The sequence below is a fragment of the Trichosurus vulpecula genome, chromosome 2, assembly GCF_011100635.1.
Source record: "Trichosurus vulpecula isolate mTriVul1 chromosome 2, mTriVul1.pri, whole genome shotgun sequence".
Classification (NCBI taxonomy): domain Eukaryota; kingdom Metazoa; phylum Chordata; class Mammalia; order Diprotodontia; family Phalangeridae; genus Trichosurus; species Trichosurus vulpecula.
The window spans coordinates 371,162,826-371,189,480 of NC_050574.1; the positions used below are offsets into that span (position 1 = coordinate 371,162,826).

Genomic DNA, 26,655 nt, shown 5'->3' on the forward strand with positions numbered 1-26,655 from the left:
TGTAGGAAGATTTATATAGAAGAAGAATATCCTTGACACCATAAGAGCTCTTTATGGTGGGATTTTTAAATCATTCTCTCTTTCAGTTGACTTCCTAACTTTGGGCTTTATGTTAGGGCCAGGCTCTGCACACTTCTGGAGGGATGTCTGGGCTGAGCTTGTGTTCTCTTAGGTGCCAGAGGTTATAGGCTGGTGTGTGAAGCCTGAGCCCTGAAAATAAGAAGCTCTATGTGTGAAGCTCAGGATTTAGAGAAAATTCCCTAAGAATGCCCAGGACCCACTACTTCCAAGCTTTAACTCTTTCTTTCAGTTGATCCTCAGAGTAACAAAATGTAAGTTAGAGAGAATTGAATTACCTATAACGCAAGATCTTAAAAGAGACTGGAGAATAATTTCATGGTGATGTTGAGATTTGGTTAGGTGTTGGACTAGCTTGTAGTAGTATTAGCTAATACTTAGATATTACTTAAAGGTTTGCAAAGCACTTTACATATATTATCTCCTTTCGTCCTCACAATCCTGTGAGGCAGGAGCTATTATCGTCCTCATAATGAGATTATTATTTGTAAAGCTCTTAGCACAGTAAGTACCATGTAGCTACACACATGGTGGCATGTATCAGGTACTTAATAAATGCTTGTTCCATTCTCTCCCTCCTCCTTGCCCCTTATTTGACAGGGGATAAGGGACATTGCCCAGGATCACATTAGTAGTAAATGTCTCAGGCAGGATTTAAACACAGATATTTTGAGTTCTCTTCTAATACTAAGATTTGAGGATTCTACGTGCTTTTCTCTCTCTAGCTTTCCAATCATGCAGAAACACAACTATCCACATATTTTTCAGTATTTTATTTTTGACAGGCATTTACAACATTCCATTCGTAGACCTAAAAACATAAAAATAGACCTTCTCTCAGTTTATAAAAGAAATATATAAGAACCTTTGACATAGACACGTCAAGACAATATGTACAGAGACAATGAAACCCTCTCCAAGCACCAGATTTTGCAGTATTTTAAAACAGGCCATGTTTCACTGGGTACAGTATATAAGGGCTATTAATAAATCTCTACCTTTCTAATTAATTTAAACAACTGAACCAGAGATAATATGGAACAATGAAGTGATACAAAGGGTATAGAAACCATTCTAAATCTTTTAAGAAAACCAGAGAGTATAGCAAAAGTTTAATAGAATATGACTTTCAAAATATTAAGCTCAAGCCCCTGGAAACCCAAAAGGGAAAGGGGGAGTGAGAGTGGAGGTGGGGAGGATATAGGGTAGGAAAGCAGGTAAGACTAGAAGGGACATAGAAGCATTACTGTTTTGGAACATTTTCTATTATGTCTTAAAATATAAAGTTATAAATGATTTTGTATAAAATATAATCCCTAAAGCTACTATAAAATTCAGGTTCTTAAGTACCTACTGATGTGTCAAACACCAAATAGATATTTATCCCCAAAAGAAAGTTTTCATATTTGAGCCCTTCTTTGGAAGTGAACGTTTGTGGAATGGGATGGTGCAGGGTGGAGGAGCTATGACCCCCCCCCCCTTTTTTTTGCTTTGTTTTGAAAAGTGCCATAACTTGTTTTTGTTCTTCCTATTTGAATCTACTTAAACCATTAGATTTTGGTATGTCTACCCTGCTTTGCTGACAAGAAGAAATTGTTAAAACACTAGAGACTTGTGAAGAGGTTTTTGGTTTCTAGAGGTTGATGATAATCTATCATGGAAGAGTTATGGGAAAATCAATGTATGCCATATTAACATTTGTGGAAATGACTGATTTGTTGGTCAAGTTCTCCACCCCACCTCCATCTTGGCTATACTCACCAGAAACATATAGACTCATTGCTAACTGCTAATTCAAATAAATTTCCATCTCAAATATATATTCAAACATAAAATCTGCTTCTTGGAAAAATCATTATTCCCAAGAAAGAGTTCCAGTTGACCTTTCATGTATAAATATAAAGTCACTATGCCTAACTCTTCATTTTATAGACCTGGAGTTACATTAACACTGTAAAAATCTCAACTATTTGTGCCTTGCACATCAGGTAACATGTTAAAAAAAATAGTGTTTTGTTTCAAGTGATAAATTTGGATCTCTTTTTTAAAGAGTTTGGCATCTTTACGATTCTATGCAAAACTAGAGCTTCCAGCATTGACATTAAAAAAGACCAGTTACAGACCAAAAAAGGAGGGGGCAGGGAAGGCTCATCAAAACATAAATTCCAAAGCCTTCCTCACACATTTCTAAAATACAAATATTCTCTGACATCTAAGAAAGAAAGGAGTAAGAACACTGCAAATTGTACAGAGATATTTTTCAAGGCAGTTTGCTATCAAAGAGATGAATCTCACAGATAAAAAAACAAAACAAAACCCAAAACCCTTTGCTCTCTGTGCTACCACTGAAGCTCATCTGCCGCACATACTTAAATGCCTTCAGTAACCTATTTTCCAGTGCTATATAATGCGCTTTTAAAAAATATATACATATATATTTTCATTTCTCAGCCCCTGATTATTTGAGAATAAATAAAAGCCCTTGGTAATGTACACAATACAAGACTCCAGCTTATTCTTTTTCAAATTCTAAACTATTCTGTTTCTGTTAAAACTTATGAAGTGATGTGGCTACATGGTTTTGGAACAAGTCAATTGCCAAAACCCTGTGTGCAAGTGCGCAATCTAAAGGATAGAAGTCTTCTCAGTATGTAGGAAAGTAGGGGGAGGGGGGGAACCTACAAATACTACCTAAAGGGAAAGCGACATTTAGATTTCGGTGTTCAGTTTCCTGGTAGGGACAAAGTCTTCACGCCTAACCCAAATGACTTCCTCACTAGCATTCTCCAGACCACCATTGATGCCGGACAAAGCTGCTTGCTTCTTGAGCTGGGTCATCCTTGAGGCGTGACTATCCATAGCTTGTTGGCCTCTTTCCCGCTGACCGAGAGAGGCAGCTTGTAACTGCTCCTGAAGGTCTCTGTCCACTGGGGACCCTTTCATGGATTTGCAGTATTCATCATCGTCACTAAGGATGTCCGTCTCCTTGATGTCATCTTGCTCCTCATACTGAGCAAGATCAAACTGTTCCTCTACCCAGCGGTCAGTGTCCCTGCCACTGGAAGGGTGCTGGGACTCTGTCTTAGGGCTGCTTGTGGAGACAGCATCTGAATCAATGGTAAACCTGTTTCGGGCCAGACGCCTCCTCCTTCTCCCAAGAGATTTACTTGGGGCTGACACTGCACACACACAAAACAAATATAAAAATAAAACCCCCATATATTTTACATGAAATGAAATTCCAGAGAATATGCCAAAATAGATTACATTCCCCTAACAACTTAATCATTGGGTGGTTACCTTGGTCCCAGGGAGAGTATTTAAAGTAGTTAAAGGGAGTATTTAAAGGGAGACTATGGCAATGGGTGGAAGGGTGAGGAAAAAGAGACTTAATTCCCTTAAAGAGAATCATCTTTTACTAGGTGTCAGATGTAAGAGAGGGGTGCTTGCTGCTATTTTTCTTAACAAGCAGCTGAGTGTGACCTTGTGCTTCTGATTGGTCATGCCCTTAAGCCTAAGGAGAAAAATCAAAGCCTCCCTCCCATCCCCAGCCCCTTTTAACAGCAAAACAGGTAATATCTTAATGCTTTCATCATGAGTCAAGAAAGACCTTAAGGCAGTGGCCATGACCTGAAAAACTCTTCAGGCCTAGACCTTTTTCAGTACCAAAGGAACAAAACCATCAATTTGCCTCTTTAAGATTCTCAGCTGGGCCAAGAGTTCAGAATTTCTTTTATTTCTATATCCATTCATCCAGACTGGTTCTTCCAATCTGCTCAGGCTGGCAGTGCAAAGGCCGCTCATGGGTTTGATCCCACTACCGATCTCCACAAGAACTTTGGCCTGCTCTGTTTCCAACCTGGGCTGGCTCACCTGTCCTTAGGCAGCCTGGTGGCCTCCTGCTCCTAGGGGCTAGTCATATTGGTACCACACTTGGTATAGACACCCAAATGGCTTAGCTTCCTTTAGCTCAGAATTTTGAACTCAAGGACAACTTCAGCTTCCTTGGCAGCAGGGATCACGGGCATGTACCACTATGCCCTGCCCAGAATGTCTTGGAGATCATCAAAGATTTGGGGTGGGGTTAGGGGGGAAACAAAACTAAGATTGATCAAAAAGGTTCACCTTTCCAACCACCACAATCACTTCCTTTGGAACAATTTAGGTGCTCAAAGGATTAAACTTAACTTTGGAGTTCAGGAAACCCAAATACTGACTATAGCTTAAGACAAGTCCTACAGGTATCACCTGGCCTTGAACCTTTTTACATTCTTCTGTAAGATGACTAGTTAACAATGACTGGGTCATCGTAAGAAATAAATAATAAATGATTGCAAAGCACTTCATAAGCAAAGTGTTATAATATTACTAAATAAGAAAAGGGGAAATTCTAGGAATTATTGATTCACTCACATACATACAAAGTGCTCTTCAAAGGCAATATAGCTGTTTTTCCTTCTCCTCTGGCAATAAAATTGTCACATTAGACACAAGAAGATGAAGCGTTATGATACAGAAGTTCCAGTAAAGCCTAGAGTTAAATCCCACAAGGAACTTCCTTGACTGACAGATTATCATAGTTCAAGTAGCCCTATCACTGAGACTACTTTTAACCATTCCCAGATTATATCATGATACCCAGCAATTTCAGTCAAGGGCTCAGTGGGTTAACACAGGCTTAGGGCATACAACACTTGGACACCAGTTTTTCTCTTTGGCCAAGCGTAATCTTAGGCTAATTAAGCCTCTGTCCACTTTTTCATGCCAAAGGTGATGGTATGAAAATGGTACTTTCTATCTTAAAACATGGATAAATATGCTCTGATATGGGAAGAAATGAAAGCCATTTTTCAAGAGAACTGAAAAGCACTCAGAAAAAAACAGAAAATTCCTGTCCAAAAGTATCTCAGTATCATAGTATAATTTGGCTTTCTTCCTGAGCCAGTTTTAACTCAATAGTGGATCATCTCTAGTCAGAGCTGTAACTAGGAATTTCTGTGCCTGTTGTGCCAGTACACTGCTGTGGAAGGCCTGGTGGGAAAGGGGGAAAAAGGACAGGGGGAGGTACAAAGAAGTTCATTAGGGGTATAGTCACCTTGGGGGAAGCAAGGATAGAAAGGAAGCTGCCTCCTATTTTAACTAACTATTCTTCCAAACAAGGTACTAAACTCAGCTGTTTCCACATTGTTGAAGGATTGAAAGTGCTGCCAATGCCGCTAGGAATTTTTGCACCCTGGAACAACACTCTAACTGCCCCACCTTAGTTATTGTTGTGACTGAAGTCAATTAAATAAAGGGAGTAGAATATTATTAGACTTTCTTGGTGATAAGTCAAAGTATTCTGCTTTCATCTTTAGACAGAGTGGAATCAGAGAGAGAAATTACCTTCATTTAATGACAGCACAAAATGAAGCATGAACTTCTACCTGCTAACACTTCCACTGAGCAACTTAGTCATCTTGGGGGAGTGTCCCCCACTTTTTTAGACATCCTTTGATTTAAAATTTTCTTTTTCTAATGTTAGGAAAAAGTGTTTAGTGTTGCACTGACTTAGTCACTTATCATGTGATCATGTGTCTGATTACAGATAAGTGCTCCCAAAAGGAGAAAGATAAATGTTTTTAACAATGAGTCAGTAAATTATTCATTTGCCCTATCTAATAGGAGGTGGTAAAGGTTCCTCTGGATGTTCACAAAGATACAAAATTTGGGGTTTTAAAAATGGCTTAAGAAATCTTACAAGGAACTGCTAATGAGTTCCTTAAAGATGGAAAATGCTTACTTTCAATGAACTTGAGTTCACTGAAATATGAATATATGAAATACCAAAAGGGGCTGAATATAAAAGGCTGAATTCATCTTTATCAAATATTCTTGGACAGAGAAGGGACAGCTGAGAAATTTCCAAGTTACAGTCTTTTTACAAGAAGACGAAGAAAAGGAGACACGAACATCGCTAAAATAAGGGTCTCAAGGGACAGCACAAAAATGGACAGTATATTAGGACTGGCAAGATTCCTTACAGACATCAGTGGAGAGCAGGGCATATATGGTAGCAGGCATTTAACAAATACTTATTCATTCACTGAAACCTAACTAATGGAAAAATTATTTTTATAACTTAAAAAACAGAATTATTTCTCAGCATTTACCTAAGCTTTCTCTTTGAGGGTCTTCACCCAGTCACAGGACACTGTGCCTCTTAGACATAGCTGAAGAAAAGGAGGAAGATGATGGAGGAAAGGTCACATAGTGTAGGACAATCTCAAGTTGCCTCCAGAGGAGGAGGAAATGAAACTATCTGGATATGATTAATGAAAAATTCTGCCTTTTCTGGAAATATATCACAGCTGTGCTCCCAAAAAGGATAACGGTTCTAGTACTAAGGCCCTCTCCACCTCTTGGGGAGGGTGAATGAATCTTAAGTTTATACCTTGGGAACAAATCCACTTTCCCCCTTTGCTATATCAGGACAAACCTTTCTCAAATTAAAAGACTCTCCCTTCAGAAAGTCTATCCCATGGATATATTAAAATGATATAAGATTCACCAAAAGACAGAAAAGAGATGACTTCTTCAATGACCCTCTGATTCTTAAAAATCAAATGAAGCTTAAAGTAAGGAGAGGTGATTTTGTGTTTGCCACTGCAATGGAGATGGATGATGGGTCAGCATAGACTTCAAATAGAAAAGGGTTTTCTCAAAAATAGAGAGGTCCCCAAATGCTCCTGTTTGCCAATATTGTTTTTTTGTTTTGCCAAGGAAAAAGACAAAGTTTATTAAAGATTCGCCATATTGGATTGTCTTAAGAAATCCCACTCTTTGTGATGCTTGTTTTCACAAGTGGGCCAGATTCAATCTGAGCTAGATTGAATCTCAGCCTGCCAATATTGTTTTGATAATATCAAGTCTTAGAACATTATAGAGCCTCTCGGGTAAAATCCTTAATGATCCAAAGAGAGTTTGGTCTGACTACCATAATGATTCAAAAATAGTTTGGCCTAACCACCAAATGGGAAAAATTAAATAGATAAAGAATACCTATGGTCCAGACTATGATAATATGTTTGTATAGAGAGCCCAAAGACCAAATCTTTCAGTACAAGTATCTTGGGCATATATTGCAGATATAGTCAAGTTTGTTGTTGTTCAGTTCTTATAAGTTGTGTCTGAGTCTTTGGGGTTTTCTTGGCAAAGATACTGGAGTGATTTGCCATTTCCTTCTCCAGCTCATTTTACAGATGAGGAAACTGAGCCAAATAGGGTTAAGTGACTTATCACTTAAGGGTCACACTGCTAATAAGTATCTGAGGCCAAATTTGAACTCAGGTCAGTCTTCCTGATTCCAGGTCCAGCACCCTATATACTGCACTACCTTATATGCCCCTAGATAATGAAGGGGAAGCTTCATTACCAATTAAACAGGAAAGGAGTAGGTTATACATATTGCCTTTGGGAGACTGTGCAATGCTTTTAATGAGTCTAAGCCAATTCCTGAAACAAACCCTTTAGGTCCGTATTTTTTTTTAAAAGCAGTATTTTTCCAGAGGCAGCAAAGTATAGTGAGATCTAGAAATCAGGAAGACCTGGGTTTGAGTGTTACCTCTCAAATACACAATGTGACCATTGGGAAGTCACTTAATTTCTCAGTGTCTAAACAATTCTAGAAGACTGTAAGTAAGAGTTGCCAATCTGCACCACTGGAGGGAATTTCACATGGGGAGTCCTCCATACTAATGAAATCATAAGCCAGGAGCAAAAAAATAAATAAAAACCTCTCAAGATGCTTTATGGATTTGAGTCATGAACACCAAAGCTACAGGAACATCAAAGTTGAGAATAACTGCAGAGGCAATGGAGAGGCGTACTTTTGGTACGCACAAGCTACAATACACTAGCAATAGTGCGAGAGAAGCTAGTGTAAGGGACATCCTCAAAGTGATGAGTAAAATCAGAGGGAGGTGGGCCAAGCATGGGGCTGGATCCAGGGACGCCTGATGGAGGCTCTATGTTCTCCACTGGTATCCACTGGTAGTCTCAGATGCTGCAAAGAAAGGTCCCCAGCACTGGTAGGACTTTCCATGGAGGATTCATGTGAGGAGGTGGACAAGAATCACCACTTTGAGAAAGGTTACAATTTGTGACACTAAAGGGAGCCTCCACTTCAATGAGATCACAGCCCCATCAAAGCATTGAATCAAAAGAAGTCATCTCAGGCATGAGGGCAAGGAAAGAAAGAAAGGAAAAAAGCAAACTCTCCTGATACTTTGACCCCAAGATCAGAAATAATAACGATGGAGAATGAGTGAGTTGCTTAGTCACTGTACCACCATGTTTACAGAACAGCTTACTGGGAACTTTGTGAAAAATACACACGTTACCCTCTGTAAACAAAGCCAACCAGCATGCAAAGCAGCTATCTTCACTCCCATAGCGCGATTGAGTCTACTTTGCAAAGAGGATGTTACTGTCACTGGCTTAGGAATAAGGGGTATGGCAGAGCTTTCAAATCAAAAGCAGGAGGACAGCAAAGGGGAAACCTGAAGTGGAAGAAAAAAGGTATAAATAGACGATAAAAGAAATGTAAGAGAGGGAGGAGAACTCACACCCAAGGAAAGCCAAAGCACCAGCCTTAACCCCACATGAGGCAACACCTTAATCTTGCTCAGCAAGTTGGGTCCTATAATAGATTGGGGATGACAGGGATCTTTAAAATCTGTATCCCTACAGTACCTGCCCTGCTCATAGCTGGCCTTGCACCTTTAAGGGGGTATAGTCTTTTTCCTCCAAAAGGGACATATTGCTGAGATGAGGGCAGACTTTCTGTTTTGAGGAGCTGTCTTCTGTGTTTGTCACGTAAGATTGAATGCACGGCCTTCAGAAAATCTTTTCTACTTTCAGGGGAGCTAAAAAAAAAAAGAAAAAGAAAAAGGAAAGAGAAGATTAAAATAAGTTAAAAGAAAGAAGTATTTAATATATATCTAGAACTCTTAATGATTTGGAACAAAGTCAAATGTCAAATAATGTCTTGTCTAATGGTTATGGACAAATCCAGAGATTTAAAAGCTACAATTCTTATGCTGCACTAAGAAATTAGTAAACATGTGTTTCTTTTTCCACATTACCTGATATTCATCTATACAACTACCAGGGCATACTAATCTATGCCTAGTGGCTTAAAAGCTGACAGATTTTGTACAGCAAAAAATAAGCAAACTCAGCTCTTTATAAAAACTTCAGAATTCACAATACTCAAACACATTCTCAAATTTGGACTATAACATCTTAGAAAGTCTGAAGAGCAACGTCAAAATTATTGTTTGGTGAATGAATTTTCCCAGTGAAGATCCTTGACCTTCCTCACAATAAATCTGTTTTTTTTTAAAACAAAATGTTTACCATTAAAAGTAAACACACAAGTTGTTCTTTGCATCATGTAAATTCTATTTCCTACTCTAAAAATGACTTATTCTGCAAATTTTTATTTAATAATAAAGCCCCTGAATCTTTAAATAGATATTATATTTATTAAATGCTTTAAATTCTTTCTTAGTACACAAAGAATACTTCTATTAACACATGGATGGCTCACAAGTCCAGGCTATGGATCCAGCATGGATTCATAATGTCACCTTGGACCACTGTATTTACATTCAATACTCTCCTTTGTTCCCTCCCCCATCCCAATTCTCCAGCCTCTTGAGGATTCTATAAAGGACAAATGTGAATAAAGCTATTTTTCCAAGAAGAGAAATACAGAATTGCTTATTGCCATAATTGCATATTATAGATGTAAATAAAGTAGTAGTCTTTCTATTAAATATTATATGTATATAAAATTTATATACTTCTTCAAAAGTTAAAGTACTAAGCATTTTTATAGTTAGAGTCTGTTGAATGTTAGTAACATCTGCTGTGCTGGACTTTTTAAGTCCAGCCTAAACACTGCAAAAGTTTAAATTGTATGTTTTGTAGCCTTAAGGAATTGTTTTTATTAATGAACACTTATTGGGTACCAATGACATAAAAACCTCTGTACAGGAGCAAGCCATATAAGAGGTCTTCCTTCTGAATATACAGTTCTTGTAAGAACATTTACCTGCAACAGAGGTGGAAAGACCTCTCTGGTCTCCCTTCAGATTCTGATTTAACATGGACAATCTCACAGACTGAATTAGCTTCTGCATCTAGGTAAATTGCAAGCAATACAAAGCAAGGATGAGTTAATGTATATTTCTTTTAAAAGTGTTTTTGTTTTGAATTTATGGAATAAAATAAGCATTACTATAACACAGTATAAGAAAAAAGACTGAACATGAAACTGCAAATATGTGCAATTTGCTAAAGTTATCATGTAAATTTCTTTTTTAATTCTCTTCCCCTCCCCCACTCTGCCATTAGATGGCTACCATTAGACACAAACATTTGAAATTGATGAACAAATACTGGATTCCACAAAAATGGTTTTCATTCTTTATTATAAAAATGCATGCAAAACTCCTAAGGTTCAATTGAATCCCCCAGTCCTCAAAGACAAATGCTTCTTCTTGGAAGTATGTAAAAATCTGTTGGACAGAGGAAGAGTTCTTGACCAAACAAGGATTAGAGAGAATCAGGAGATGAAATGGACAATTTTGACTATATAATAATGAAACACTTTGTCATAAACAAAATCAACACAGTTAGAATCATAAAAGAAACAGCTCTTCTAAATTTTTATAGTTTAATCTTTAATATTAATGTGTTTCCAATTATAATGTATTGTACAATATAAGTATTGGTCTAAGCCTTATTTCTCTTAGATTGTTTTCCAGTATTCTCTACAGTTTTTTCCTTAATTTTCTCTGCAGTTTTTATCAAATAGTTCTTTCTGAAGAATGTTTTCTGATTTATCAAAACTGGATTATTGAGGGTTTTTTTTTTTCTGATTCTCTCATCTGGTCTGTTCCATTGATCTACCTCTCTCTTTTTTTACCCAGTACTAAATGATTTTGATGACTCTTCTTTATACTATGGTTTGAGGTCTAAAAGTGCCATTTCACCTTCATCCCTACCTCTTTTTATCATTTCTCTTGATATTCTGGATCTTTTATTTTTCCAAATGACTTTTGTTATTATTTTATCAAGTACTATAAAGTATCCTTTTGACAATTTGAGTGGCACAGCATTAAAACTGTAAATAGAATTTAGCAATAATTGTCATTTTTATTATATTGGAATCACCTTACTATGAGCAGTGAATTTATTCCTTGAGTTATTTAAGTTGTTCTTTATTTCTTTAAGGGGTACTCTGCAAATGAATTTACACAAATATTTTATATTCACACAAATATTTGTAGATTGATGCTCAGATATTTTATGCATTTTGTAGTTAACTGGAATGTGATTTTTCTTTCTACTTTTGTTCCTGCTACGGGTGGAAGATGTATCAGTGTGCCTAAGGTAAGAATGGAAGTGATCAAACAGCAAAAAAATCTTTTTATCAATTTTCTTTGATAAGAATTGACATCCAAGATAAAAAAAAATTAACAATTATATGTACATATATGTATAACCAAGTCATTCCCCAATAGACAGTGATTAAAGGATATGAACAGATAGCTCTTAAAAGAAGAATCACAATATTAACAACCCTATGAAAGAAAGCTACAAATCACAATTGCAAATTCAAATAAAGAGAAATGAAAATAAAAACAGAATGTGTTTCATGACATAGATTGCAAGATGGTCAAAGAAGGAAACAGTAAATACTGGAGGAGTTGTGGAAAGGTGTTGTTGGTGGAGCTGTGAATCAGTCAGTCGATAAGCACTTAAAAGCACTTACTTGTGGACCATGTCAGGCACTGTGCTAATCACTGGGGATACAAAGAAAAACAAAAGATAGAATCTGCTCTCAAGGAACTTACAGTCTAATGGGGGAAGACAACGTGCAAAATAATCACGTTCAAACAAGATATAGACAGGATATATTGTAAGTAATCTACAAAAGTAAGGTATTAGCATTTAGGGGCATTGGGAAAGCCTTCTTGTAGAAGAAGGACTCGAAGGAAGTCAGGGAAACCAGGAAATAGGGATGAGGGAGAGAACTTCTGGGACAGAGCATATCTAGTGAAAATGTAAAGAGGTGGGAAGTGTAGTATGAGGAAAAGGGAGGAGGCTAGTGTTACTGAATCTCAGGGTATTTAGGGGCAAGGAAGGAATAAGAAGACTAGCTTATGAAGCACTTGGAATACCAAAAAGAAGATTTAATATTTGATGCTGAAGGTAATCGTTATTGAATGGGGAGTGAAGAGGTAGGCATATGTGAGATGGTCAGACCCGTGCTTTAGGATTTAGATACCGATTTGATAATCATCAATTTGACAGCTAAATGGAAGATAGACAAGGGGGGTGAGGGGCAGGGCATGGACAGGCTATTGCTCCTAATAGTTCAGGTGGGAGGTGATGAGGACTGAACTAAGATGGTACCAGTGTCAGAAGAGAGAAGGGGCTAAGAGAGATGTTGCAAAGGTAGAATTAATAGACTTGGCAAAAGACTGGATATGGGACATGACAAACAGTTATGAGTTGAGGATATTACCCAGATTTTGAGCCTTGGTGACTGGGAGGATGGTGGTATAGGAAGAAGGTTTTAGAAGGAAAGGTGAGTTCAGTTTTGTACATGATGAGTGTAAGATGTCTATGGGACATCCAATTCAAGATGTCCAACAGGCATTTGGAGATGCCAGACTGTTTTGTTGTTCAGTCCTTTCAGTTGTATCTGACTCTGTGACTCCACTGGGGAAAGATTAGGGCTGGATAAGTATATTTGAGAATAATCAGCATAGAGATAATTGAATCCTGAGAGCTGATGAGATCACCAGGCAAAATACCTGGATGTGGCGATTAAGAGATCACTGTTAATTTCGAAGAGAACGGTTTCAGTGGAATTATGAGGTCAGAAGTCAGACTGTAAGGAATTAAGAAGAGAGTGAAAGGAAAGCGGAAGCACCTATTATAGATGGCCTTTTCAAGAAGTTTGACAGGGCAAACAAGGAGCTGACAAAGGCAGAAGACATACAGATTGATAGTGGAGGCAGAAGGATTAAATCAGGGTTTTTGTGAGGATGGGGGAAAGATGGGTAGTTTGTTCATAGGTAGTAGTAGGGGATGAACCAGCAGAGAGGGAGAAATTGAAAATAAGTGATAAAAGTAGGGAGGATCAGCAGGGAGTAAGGGAAAAGACAGCACAGATTTTTGTATTTTGGAAAGGAAAAAGGTCACCTCTTCATGGGAGATGGGGGTGGAGGAGATAGTTGCAAAATGCGTCTAAATGATACATGAGAAAGTGGGAGTTCTTGGCCAATGGCTTCAATATGTTCAGGGAAATATGAGACAAAGTTCTCATCTGAGAGGGTAGGGACAGAGTGAAGTTATGGAAGGTTTGCAGAGGGTTGAAAAAGGTTTAGAAAAACTGCTGTGGTGAGTGGGTTAGTGAATGGATTAGGGAGATGTAAGAGGATCACCTCAGGGGCCCCAGTTAAGATTATGTAACACATATTTGCAGTGGTCCCAAATCAGAAGGGCTTCAAGATTTTTTTTAAACTTCATTCAGCATCCTGTAAATAGGAGTGAAGAAAGGGGACAGTGGGAGTAATCCGAGGCTGAAGCTTGGCAGGGCGAGACCAGCAAGAGGATAAGGAGGTTAAGGACAAGAGAGAAGAGGACATTACTCAGTTCTCCAAAGGGTCAAGATGGGAGTTAAGAGTGTAGACAGTGCAAAGGTGATAGGCTGGGAAAGAATCAGGGAGTAGAGAGATTGGATCACTGTGAGGACAAAAAATAAAGTTAGGTATTGCAAGGCAGAGCAAAAGATGGAACAAAAAATTTATGAAATCAAGCAATGCCAGAGTTCATGAACATGGAAGTAAATCACTTGTGGTTTGCGGCAAGATTAAGGGCATGGCTATTTGTATGTGTAGCTGAGTTGGTGTGGAGGAGTAAGTCATGGGAAACATGAGAAACTGATAAGTTAGTGTATTTGAGGGAATGTCACTGTACATTTGAATATCGATTCAATGATCAATGTTGATCAATTTGTATGCCTACAAGGGCAGGGATTGGGTAAGAGGGAAAGACCATGAATCTGGCATTGAAATCATTGAGGAAAGGAGAATGTCGTGGGTGTGGGTGGACAAAAGCTCCCAGAATTTTGATTGGATAATAATTATGGATTGAATGAACCTCAAAGGAAAAGAGGATGATGCAAACTTGAGACCCATAAGTTCATTGCCTGGAAAAAACATAACCAAATATAGATGATTTTTTTTTGCCTTTTTAAGTGAGTTTTGACACTTCACCTAATAACAGAAAATAGGAGTTGCAGTTATGATGCTGGATAAAGCGGAATTTGAAGTAGAAAAAAGGGAGCTAAACATAAATGATATCATCCTTTAAAATATCACTGACAATGAAAGAATATAATTTAAAATATAAATGCATCTTTCTGAATGCAGACAATTTTTAAAGTAAAAGTTAGCCACAAATTAATTATAATTATGAAATTAGTTGAAAAACAAAAAAGTTGGGAAACTTTAGCATCCACTAATGAAATACAACAAACCAAACAAAAAGATAAACACCAAAGTCACAGACTTGGATAGAATCTTGAAGACAAACTAGCCAAACAAACGAAAAATCAGCAGCAGAATTTGATTACTACACTGCGGAAACTCAACGGGAAATCTGTGGCATTTAACTTTTTACTCAAACTTGGAACATTCATTGATCACACACTAGAACTTACTTAACCTAAATTCAGAAAGCCAGAAATTTTAAACACTACTTTTGCCATACATAATACAACAAATATAATAACAGATTAAGAAAAATGGATCAAATATCCAGATGGAGACAATGAATGAATGAACACTTACTATGTACCAGAGATGTGGTAGGCACTGGGGATGCAAATACAAAACTGTTATCTCTCTCTTTGAGGAACTTAGATTTTAATGGGGGACATATCACATTAGGGGATTGGTGGCCAAAGAATGGAGTTTTGGGGGTAGAGCACTAGGGTCATCTACTGTCATGTTCTTTCCAGTAGCAAAGGTAAAATTGACTTGGTTACTATTTCCAGAGCAAGAATAAGAGATGAAAAGTGTCCATGTGAAGGTGGAGGTGTACAGGTACTTGGACGAGGTGGGTGTGGGGAGGAGAGACTGCCAGATTCCCAAGTAGGCCTTGGTTTTCTGATGAGTGGCTAGATAGGATGTGACACATGGATTGTGATCAGTGAGATCTACAGGGTCAGATAAGTTTGTATTCTTTTGCAAAACCAGGATGGTATCATTAACTACTAACTCCTCCAAAGTGGACAGTCGTAATCTCTGGAGGTTTAGTCCACAGAGTCAGCCTCTGTAGGGAGAAAGGGGAATAAATAATACTTGCCAAAGATCAAGTTACAGTAACTACAAAAATAATTTACATACACGCTAGAAATCTATACCAAGAATACTTTATTATTGTTTAGTTCTTTTTCAGTCCTATCTGACTCTTCATGAACCCATTTGGGGTTTTCTTAGCAGATACTGGAGTGGTTTGCCATTTCCTTCTCCAGCTCATTTTACAGACGAGAAATCTGAGATGAATCTTCCTGACTTCAGATCTGGTACTCTATCCACTGTGCCACCTAGATGCCAACCAAGAATACTAAATGTATATATTATAATGACTTTACCTGCACTTGTCAAAGCTCGAACCTGAAGAGCTTCAGTAGGAATCATGTGACGAAACCGGAATGGGTCCCACTCCTCATAAATTGAAAGCCTGTGAGATCCTACCTGTATGAAGCATGGAAACTATTTCAGTAAAGAATAACGTGTTCCACCTGGTAATTGGGTGTTGTATTTTGTAGTATTTATGAGGGTCAAATGAGAAAATACAAGCAAAGTGCTTTGTAAACCTTAAAGTTTTATACAAATAGAAACTACAATTACTATTTGTACACCAATTACTATAACAATTCACAAAGCTATGGGACATTAAAGTTTACAAAGCACTTTTGTTACAACAACCCCCCAACAGGGAGAGGACAAGAACCCTAGTTTACCGGTGAGGGAGCTGAGTCTTCAAGAAGCTGACTTGTAGCTAGTGAGAGTTGGAGCTGCAAGATAAATGCATGGGACTTCTACCTTCATATGTCTCCGGACTCCACACTATATAACTATATCATATACCAGGATGCCACTGCTCTAATTAGCAACCCATATACATATAGTCTTAAAAAAATTTAAAACTTCAAACACAATAATAATGGGAAAAAGGAGTATACATACATACACACACACACACGCACACACACACGCGCACACACACATATAAACAGGGCTTCACAGAGAATCACAGAACGTCATAGCTAGATGGGCCATCAGAAGATATTAGTTCTAAAATATAGACAAACAAGAGTCTTCTCTACTTCACTTGATACATGATCATCCAGCCTTGCCTTGAAGAACTCCAGGGAGGAAGAAGCCAAGCAGTCCACTGTACTTCTGGATAGCTCTACTCATTAGCAAGTTTTTCTTTACATCAAGCTTAAATTTGCCTCTTTATAATTCTAGTTTTGCCCTCTGTGGTCAAGTAAAACATGCCTAATCTCTTTCCCAAGTTTCCCTTGTTATTTTCCCAGGTTCTTATATTTATATTTATTTTATTTATAATATGTATTTATAATACCAAGTTATTTCCCTTGAAATGCTTGCAGACTTCTACTGTGTTGCCCTGTAATTTTTTTCTTGACAAAATACCTCTAGTCCCTCAAGGTCTTTAACCATCCTGATACCCTCTTCTGAACCCTCTTCAGTTGATCAATGTCTCTCCTTCCTAAAATGTGACACTGAGAACCAACACAATAACCCAGATGTGGAAGTAGGGACTGGTTGATGGGAGTACATAATAAGTGTTACTGGCAGGTAAACAGAAAAAAGATAAGCAATTTTTTTTTTAAGGAAGAGGAAGGTAGGAGGTCGAGAAAAAAAGAGAGAAGGGGGACTTAAAGAGATCTTATCAATGACCTTGAGTTCATTGGCTCACAATAGCTATTTCTTTTTATGTCTTAAGAGGAAGTCTGCTTGAAAGTGGTAAACCTCAAAAAACAAAAGCTATTACCAACAAATACCTTGGGCCTTTTCTCTGATATAAAGTCATAATACTCTAAAACAAGCATGCCTAAAGAGCACATAGAAAGAAACCCACAAAAGGAAATCTTACAAGTTTCTTCTTTTGTTTGGAACCATCTTTATACACAAGGACCACAGCCATTTTGAACACTGGAAAAAAAATAATATCAGTTGTTTATTTGTTTATTTATCTATAGCGTTTTTCCCTTTCAGTAACTTATTGCCACTTTCCATTCATCTACTATGTCCAGGAATAAACACCTTTTTGAGATAAAACTTTCCTAGGATTACACTAAGTATAGAAAGCCTTGGATCAGTTGGGTGGAAAACAACTCTCTCTAGAAATACGTTTACCTAAATTATGACACTGTACTCTTATTTCATGTTTATAACTTCACCTGCCACATATGTAATTTAGGAAGTATGAATGAAGCAGGTATACCTAGAATAACTGAATATTAGAGTTAACCTTAGAGATCAGTAAGTACAATCTTCTCAACTTTATTTAAAAACATTTTTCAGATTGATAAATTGTCTTTTAATCCATCTTTTAAAAGCTCAAAATTAAATCCTTCAATATCAGAAAACAGTTAAGTTGTTTAAAAAGAGTGTTTGCTTTAAACAACACCATCCACTGTTTTTGACCCAAGTTTTCATGACACTTGAAGTTATCTACCCACATAATATGGTGATTATTACTGTGTTTATAATTTTTTTGGTCTGCTGTGTTTTTATCTTCCTCATTTTTACAGATAAGGAAACTGAAGCCCAAGAGAATGGTGAAATGATTTGTTCTAAAGTCATAAGGAATAGAATGAGCCAAGACTTGAACCCAGATCTTCTAATTCTAAGTCCAGTGCAAATGAACCAAACACTTATTTACCTACAATAGTTCTTAGTGTTTTTCAACCTATACCACAGTAAGTCAAGAATTGGCATATAGGTAGGTCATTGGTTCATGCTCTAAAATCTAAACATCACTTTCTATCTTTTGCAATAAATTTTAATCTTAAATAATTTTTACATGACCTACATTTCCTAACACATTCCACCCTTACTCCTCATAACAAATAATTTTCTTGTAAGTTTATAAAAATACATTTTTAAAAATTTTCTTTATTTTATGTATTTTTTTTATTATTATTTATTGTATTGATTATAAGCCCTCAAGGGCAGGAAACACATGGGGACACAGTGTGACTGCCTTCACCCAAAGATTCACTCCCCCCTTACCCACTTTGACTCTTTGAGTACACTGGTTTTCAGTAACAAGGACTCTTAAGTTATCCCTGCCAGTCTAGGGTTCTAAGCCCCACAGGAGATATTGCTAAGATCTTTCCAGGTCTAAGTAAAATATATTTCTAATTAGTTTGCCATGCTATACACAATTAATTGGGAAGCTTAATTTTGTATTTGGGAAAGCTTCACTGAAACAGTAGAAAGACTAACTCAGATAATTAACTTAATTTCAACAAATATTAACTTGTGAATCAAGTTCTCTTCCCTAGAAAAATGTATGGATGTTTCTCCTTCAATACTGCTACTTATACTTACCAAAAGCTGCCAATTCTGGCTCTTTTTTCCACTTTCCAAGTGAGGCTGGAGGGTTCAGCCAGATTACGGTAGTATGCAAGAGTAAATCTCCCATGGACAGATCGGCAACCTGAAGATCCAATTTACCATGAGTAGTGTTAATTATTCATATTTGCAAGACTGCATTTTGAAATTCAGGAAGCAATTTGGGGTTTTACTCCACCTTGATTCTTTTTTCTCTTCTATGAAGGTGAGAATTGAAACCCCCAAAGGGTGTGAATCTGGACTCTTCTTACACACACACACACACACACACACACACACAAGCCTTCACCATCACAGGTACCATATATATATATGTGTATATATATACACATATATATATATATATGTAAACAGATACACACACACACAAAGTACATGAAGATGCAGAAAAATCCCCAGTCCATAATACCTATGAAGATATTTATTTCCTAAGTAGAGATGGGCCCTAGCAATATATCACAATTTATCCATTCCAATGTCATTAGAAAATATTTCTGTTAATATTTGAGCCAGTGTCTTTGGAAAAGGCAGGGAATCAATTCTTTTCCCTTTCCCCTTGATACTTTAATGCTAATATTATCCCTAAAAACATGAGACATGTCCTGGTGGTGATTGACCATTTCACTTGATACCCACAGAAAGCTATTCTAGTCACTCGTGTTGAAAAATACTTCCCAGTATATGGTTTCCCAGCCATAATTCACTCTGAGCAAAGTAGAGGTTTTCTGGTTTGTTGTTTTTTTTTTTGAGGGGGGAAGGCAAGACAATTGGGGTTAAGTGACTTGCCCAAGGTCACACAGCTAGTAAGAGTGTCAAGTATCTGAGGCCACATTTGAACTCAGGTCCTCCTGACTCCAGGGCTGGTGCTCCACTCACTGCACCACCTAGCTGCCCCAAAGTAGAGATTTTCAAAGAAAACTCTTTTAGATGTTGGCTTTGTCAAGAATTTAAAAATCTAGAACCACGTAATACCTCCCTCAGAGACAAACAGTTTGATCATTTTAACTACACCCAATCAAATATGCTAGGAACCCTGTGGTTTTAGCAAAAATTTCAGTGGAGTTAGCATGCAGCATTTCTAGTGCATACATACAAATACTACTAGGAATGATGCTTTTGGCTTTACCTTGTGTTTGTGCTAGTACCACAGTTTTCTCCTCCCCTTTTCCCTCTAAGGAGAGACTAGTTTTCCCTAAAAGGCAATAAATTGTCCCAGGATGTGATTGGCCCTTACTTCCCTTGCTTCTTGGTCACCTAAGGGCATAAAAAAGACTCTGACTTGGATATCTGAAGATCACACAAATGACCACCCCAGCTAAACATATTCATTTCCACATGGAGATAAATGCCACTGTGTCCTGGTTGTATTTCCTTGCTATGTTAGAGCTAAGTAAATCTCCTTTCTTAACTACCTTATTTCATCTCAAAATCAAATCTGAAGAAACAAGGTACCTGTGTCAGGCCTGCCTCTTAACATTTGGGATAGCATGCAGCTGGGGTGAGATCAGATGGTTGTGTAGCTCACAGTTTGACTGAGTTGGGGGAAGGGTATTATAAATACGGAGGGTGGGGAGGCACTATCCAGTAGTATCTGGTAGCAAGAGCCCCTGCAGACACGTATAGGATCTCTGAATGGGACACAATTGAGGCTCGGTGGGTACTGGAAGAGACTGTAGGAGAATGCAGACAGCATGAAGTCCTGGCTGTTGTTGACCATCTTGCCATCATAATCAAGTAAACTGGCTCGGCACAGTTAGAAACTAGAGATAGAGATCTCAGCTTTAAGGGTATGTGCAATGAAAGCTGAGCCGGAGCTAATGGAGCTGGTAGAAGCACCAGTCAAGGTGTCTCTCTCAATGGGAGTGGGGATTGAACAGGCTGCAGACAGGTACCCACCATGTGTTCTACCCAGAAGTTCCGCTGGAGATAGCACCATAAGACAGCAGAGTAAGAGAAGTGAGGAAGACTCGAAGATTCTCACATTTCCCAAGTGGTTAAAAAAAAAAAAGGTACTAGCCTTTTTACCATTCCTGCAAAGAGGATGATTTCTTCCCCAGAGGGAGCATGGTTGGGTGGGCCTTCACCATCAAGGAATTGGGCAGATTGTAGGAAACACTAGATGAATCACTAAAACAACAGGTTCTGAAGGCATGGTCTAATGCACAGTGTCAAACATGTGGCCTGCAGCCTGCATGAGATCTACAGCATTCCTGAGTCTACCCTCAACTAGCTTAAAATATAACTGGGAAATATTTAACTAAAAAAATTAAAATACAATAAACAAAGATAACATGAATATGCCTGCAGGGATCCTTAGGTTCCCTAGCTTAGTGGTCCCCACTGTTTGATGGATCCAGTAAGTTCCACAGGCTTAGGGAGCTATTTCAGGATTAAATGTTACAGTTGACTTACTCAATTAAAGACTCCAGAAAGGGACTGCTCTAAGGAGCCATTTGTACCTAGCTCTATAAAGGATAAATTTTCACCACAGTTTGCTCTCTGAGGTATATCTGCAAGGTGAGATGTGTCATTCCTAAAGGAAATGGGTTTGTTAGATTAGATTGATGCATTGCTCCCCCCATGTCCTTCTACCCAACTAGGTGAATAGATGGCAATGACACCCTTTTCTGCAAGGAGCTTTGGGTGTGGCTCCTTAAACAGGGAGTTGATAGGAAAACTATTGATAGCCAGACTATGGGGTTGCTAGTAAACTTGAACAGAGAAATTTACCACCAGGATCCTTCAGCCTCGCCCAAACCTAACACTTCTTCTAAAGTCCCTTGGCCCATCTAGATCATTCAAGGAAGGCTACAGAGGGCAAACTATGGGGCTTGGGAAGGGGTAGTAACATGCACTTCTAAGAGTCAGCATCTGTGCAAGCTCTTTCAGGATTGTCTATGCTGTGTGTAGGGCCAAATGGAAACTTTAAAGTTAGCTGAACCATTCTTTTGTTGTTTTAAGACTTTCTTAAATATAGTCCATCCATTTCTTTGTAAACTTATTAAAGTCTGTTTGCTTCTCAAATAATAAAATTAATCTCTCCTTTAGTTTTGTTGGATAAATTCTGGGGTCATGACCCATTCTTCTTAACTTCATTAATGTAGAATTTTAATTTCCTTGATCTTTCCCTTTTCTTCAATAGTCCATGATGAACCTAAGTGTTATTACATGGTACTCAATTTCTCAATTTCTTTTGACAATTTGTATCTTTTTCCATTGTTGTAGCACTGGCATTTAATGTCACATGATGTAGTCAGCTAAGTCTTGATTTCTTCCTAGTTGGTGACCCATAGATTCTTTAAATATATAATTTGCTTATTGACTTCTCCAGTTCTGGGAAATTTTATTTTATGATTTCCTGAAATACGATGTCCATATTACTTTGTTTTTCTAAATTCTCTGGGAAGCCAGTAATCCTGAGACAGCTGCATTGTAATCTATCACCCAGGGTTGTCAGTTGGGTCTTCATATTTTCCAATAATTTAGATAATTCAGTGATGTTTCTCGTCTGCATTTCCAGCTGCTGAGTTAAGTACGTACAATTCAGTTTTCTGCTATAATAAAAATGCTTTTTGATTATCTTAAGGTTTTTCTATTGTATTTTTCCGTATTGGTTGTTTTTAGAGTCATCTTTCAATTTTTGCTTAATTTTTTACAGGATCTACTATCTTCAAGCTCTTTTGCGCTTGATCTTGTGATTTCCTCAAAACTGCCAATTTCTGTTTAACAATTTTAAATGTAATAATTATTATTCTGGGAAAAACTTACATTTCCTCACGCTACCATGACTTCTGGTACTTTAGCTGATTCAGTTGTTCTACATGATCTGAAATGTGTATCACCATTCTGCTTGGTTCACTTTTTATTTTGGTTGGTTCTTATTTTCTTTAAGTTTTAGCTATTTCTTTTCTCTTTGGTGTTCTTTCACTCTAATATGCTGGATTAGTTTGTCACTCTCTAACTTTTTTGGAGAGGCTATTTAAAAATCTAAGTTCTTCAGAACGCACTATGGATAGAGTTTCTTTAAATGCCTCTGTTGTTCTTCTCCTGAGTACAGTCCCTTTTACAGTCTCTCTCTAAGATCACACCTATTTGAAGCCATGTGGTGGAGTAGAAGAAGAAATAGATTTGGAGCCAGAGGACCTGTTTTGAATTCTGCTTTCTGTAAGTAGATCTTGGGAAATTCACTTAACCTCCTTGGGCCTCAGTTTCCTCATCTGTAAAATGAGGGGGTTGGACTGTATGGCCTCTAATGTCCCTTGCAACTTTAAATCTATGATCTTACATTTTTTCCTCTGAATTTTATCCAAGGTGCCAGTATGACCACATCTAGCATTCATTTCTTTAGTTGCTACAAACTCTACTAGATGGTCATTTTTCTCCCTATTACAGTCAGAATTCATTATTTTTCTCCTCAAACCTACCCCCTCTTTATAACTTTCCTATTTTTGTAGATGGTACCACCTCCTGCTGACACCTAGATTTGTAACTTTGGTGTCATCTTCAACTACTCACTCTCCCTCACCCCATCTAATCAGTGACCAAGTTTTGCTGATTCTACCTCCATAGTATCTCTCCCATCTGTCCACTTTCCTCCATTCATATCACTACCACCCTAGTCAGGCCCTCACTATCTTCTCCTTGAACTGCTGAAATAATCTTCAATTGGTTTCTCCCTCCCCCTACCTAAAGTTTCTGCCTTCTCCAATCCATCTTCCACACAGCTGCCAGTAAAATTTCTAAATTCTTTTTAAAATATTTATTGATATCTTTTGTTTTCTTAATGTCTCAATTTGTCTTTCCTTTTTCCTCCCAGAAACCCATCTTCAATAACAAAGAACAAAAAAGGGCCACACACACACTCTCTCTCTCTCTCTCTCTCTCTCTCTCTCTCGTGCGTGCCCCTCCCATGAGAGAAATGAAGTCCTTACTTCTTTTTTCTCTCCCATCTGTTCAGCAATTAGCTGGTCAAATACGGCACCAAATTCTTCATGGATTTTCTGCATTTCATTTATATGGCTTGCAACCTTATTCATTGTTTTGATGGCCACTGAGGAGAAAAACCATGGAATGGATAAAAGGAGGGAAAAAAATTTCTAATTTCAGGGATTCTTTACATGCAGAATAATAGGCTTTCAAAAAAAAATGAGGGTGGTAAAGCACTAGCAAAAACTGGCTTACCATCTAGGTAGGAGTGCTCCTCACTTTCTTCATCTGTAAGGGCAAAGAGCTCCTTTAAGAGAAGAGGGTACTTGAGAATCCTTTGGATTGGCTTGATGAGGTAAGACTCCAGAGTAGATGAATGTTGCTGTTCAGGATTCTGAGCATCTAAAAATGCCTTGAAAGCTGTGTCTGTCCTGGCTAGAAAAATTTAAATATAAATCATCAGTGAAAAGCTCAAATTATTCCTCTTTCACAATTTTACTCATCTTTAGCCTAAGATTTCCTTTTTAGGGATGGAAAGAAGAGAATGTATATATAGGAGAGGAAAAAAAAGATCCAAAACAGGATTTCCCTGTGGATCAAATAAATGTTTCATGTTCAACCACCTGGAGAATAACTGCTGAGGAACTAGATATAAGTATTTAGTTATTTAGGGGTTGATGAGTTTTCTTTTCTTTCCCCTGGTTTTTTGTCTTTTGGACATTTCTTGGTTTGCAGCACCTCCACTGAAGGATGAGGGGAAAAAATAGGTGGAACTCATAAACCCATTTTTTTCTGTTTCTTAGCTCGTGTTCATGAGATGGGGAAGGAAGCTTGGGGCTTTTAGATCATCTGCAAATATCATTACCCTTGCTTCCTTGTTGAGCTGTGGACTCCTTTCATTATGAGCTGCTACTGTCAATAAAACATTCAGGGAAGGAGGAGTTCTCTCACAGAAAGAACCTAAGTCTGATCTAATGTGACTGGCAAAGCATTCTCACCAAAAAAGTAGTATGTTACAATGGAAATAATATTAGATTGGTAGCTGAATCCCAACTGTACCATTTACTTGCCAGATGACTTTGAGCAAGTCATTTAACCTCATGGAGCATTAACTTCATCTTCTATGATATAAGGATGTAAGGATATAAGGATGACACACCTTAACTAGGTTGTTGTGACAATAAATGAAACAATGCATGTATTTTATAAGCCTTAAAGCAACCTAGAAACATAAACTATCACTAATGACCTAATTCTTTATAGGATGTTACTGGTGACTTAAAAAGAATCCAGGGGAAAAGCATGAGTTTTTATACACTATAAGTCAAGCACTGTAGGATAGCAACCTAGACAAAGTGATCCTTCCAATACCAAGAATGGAGAGGGGTTGTGGAGTGAGAGAAATAGAAATGAAGACTATTCAAATTATAAGTCCTCTAGTTAAGAAGAAAAGAAAAAAATTAATTTAGTCCAAACAAGGCTCAGTTTCTGACAATAATTTCTTTCTATCCTTATTGTTTAGGAGAATGATCCAAGATAGAAACGACATTAGTGCTAAGACTTATTGAAGAATGAAATTTTATAATCCTCTAGAATAGTGTTTTGGATTGCACATCCTCTATCAGTAAAAAAAAAAAATTTGATCAGGCATCACATGTACATGTTTACTTATTTACAGTATGTACTACTAGATTAATTATGCATTTATTACAAAGCTTAAACAAAAATTAAAAATTTCAGAAAATGAAATGAAATTGAAATAATATTTGATCCTAGAGCAGGGGTGGGGAACCTGCAGCCTCGAGGCCACATGTGGCCCTCTAGGACCTCAAATGCAGCCCTTTAAATCAGTCAAAATCAAAAATTCAAAGGGCTGCACTTGAGGATCTAGAGGGCCACATGTGGCCTCCAGGCCACAGGTTCCCCACCCCTGTCCTAGAGTCAACAGAGAACCACTGGAATTTACTGAATGACATGATCAAATCAATACTTTGAGAAAATCACTTTGACTTCTGTGTGGAGGATGGATTGGAGGGGAGAGATATTTGAGGGTAGGAAACCGATTAGGAGACTATTGTAATAGGCAAGAGGTAATAAGGTGCTGGCAGTATGAATGGTTATAAGAAGTAAGTAAGAATTGGATATATGAAAGAAATGGTGGAGAGAGAGAAACAACAAGATTTGATAGCTTCTAGGATATGTGGGATGACTAAGTAAGGAGCTGAAGATAACACCAAGGTGGTAAAACTGAGTAACTGGAAGGACAATGTGGTGCTCATTAGAACATCGAACCATTGGCAGGAGGGTAGGTTTGTAGCAGAAAGATAAGATAATGATATCTGTGAGGTCACAAGGCATCCATATCTATTCTTCCAATGCAACTCAAAACAAAAAAGTGAGTGGCTAAACTTTTATTCATTTCACTGGTCAATGCCCTGGAGCACAGAACCTAACTACTCTTGGAGGATGCATGTATGTTAGAGAAGTGAGAATTTTCCCAATGGTACCTGTGCAGCCATTAGCTGTGGGTACCTGGATAGTGTTCAGGTAATAACTGTCCCAGGGAGTCTATAGCCTATGTAGAAAGAGAGAGGTTGAGGAGTTTACAATACTGAGTGAGAGGACTGGGGGATTTTTGGAGGATCAATGTAAGCATGGTTACGTTTAAGACAAGCTCCATAAGTGGTGATTAGGAACAGGGAAGGATGCAACTCATTTTCCCATCCTCTTAGTGGTTGATCACATATACCCTAGAGAGTCAGGCTTTGGCTCTCATTTTGGAGCCCAAAGTTCTAGTAGCACGGTCCAAAGAGAGTCAGGAGGCCTGATGCCTACAGTAACTTTGGAGTAGCTTTAATTCTTTACAATTAAGTCATTTACAAATTGCAAAAGCTGCCCCACCAAAAAAGAC

General features: G+C 37.8%; 1 protein-coding gene across 1 annotated transcript in view; it reads right to left on the reverse strand.

The window, feature by feature from the left end:
* Positions 1-1,567: 1,567 nt before the first annotated feature.
* The window catches only part of TIAM1 (TIAM Rac1 associated GEF 1), a 154,077-nt gene continuing 128,989 nt past the window's right edge, over positions 1,568-26,655 (reverse strand). The window contains exons 19-26 of the mRNA XM_036745622.1: positions 24,000-24,179; positions 23,750-23,868; positions 18,795-18,903; positions 17,332-17,390; positions 15,800-15,902; positions 10,178-10,265; positions 8,812-8,984; positions 1,568-3,257 (exon numbers count right to left, since the gene is read on the reverse strand). Of these exons, the coding sequence (XP_036601517.1) occupies positions 2,788-3,257; positions 8,812-8,984; positions 10,178-10,265; positions 15,800-15,902; positions 17,332-17,390; positions 18,795-18,903; positions 23,750-23,868; positions 24,000-24,179 (1,301 nt within the window). The 3' untranslated portion in view covers positions 1,568-2,787. The remainder of the gene's footprint in view (positions 3,258-8,811; positions 8,985-10,177; positions 10,266-15,799; positions 15,903-17,331; positions 17,391-18,794; positions 18,904-23,749; positions 23,869-23,999; positions 24,180-26,655) is intronic.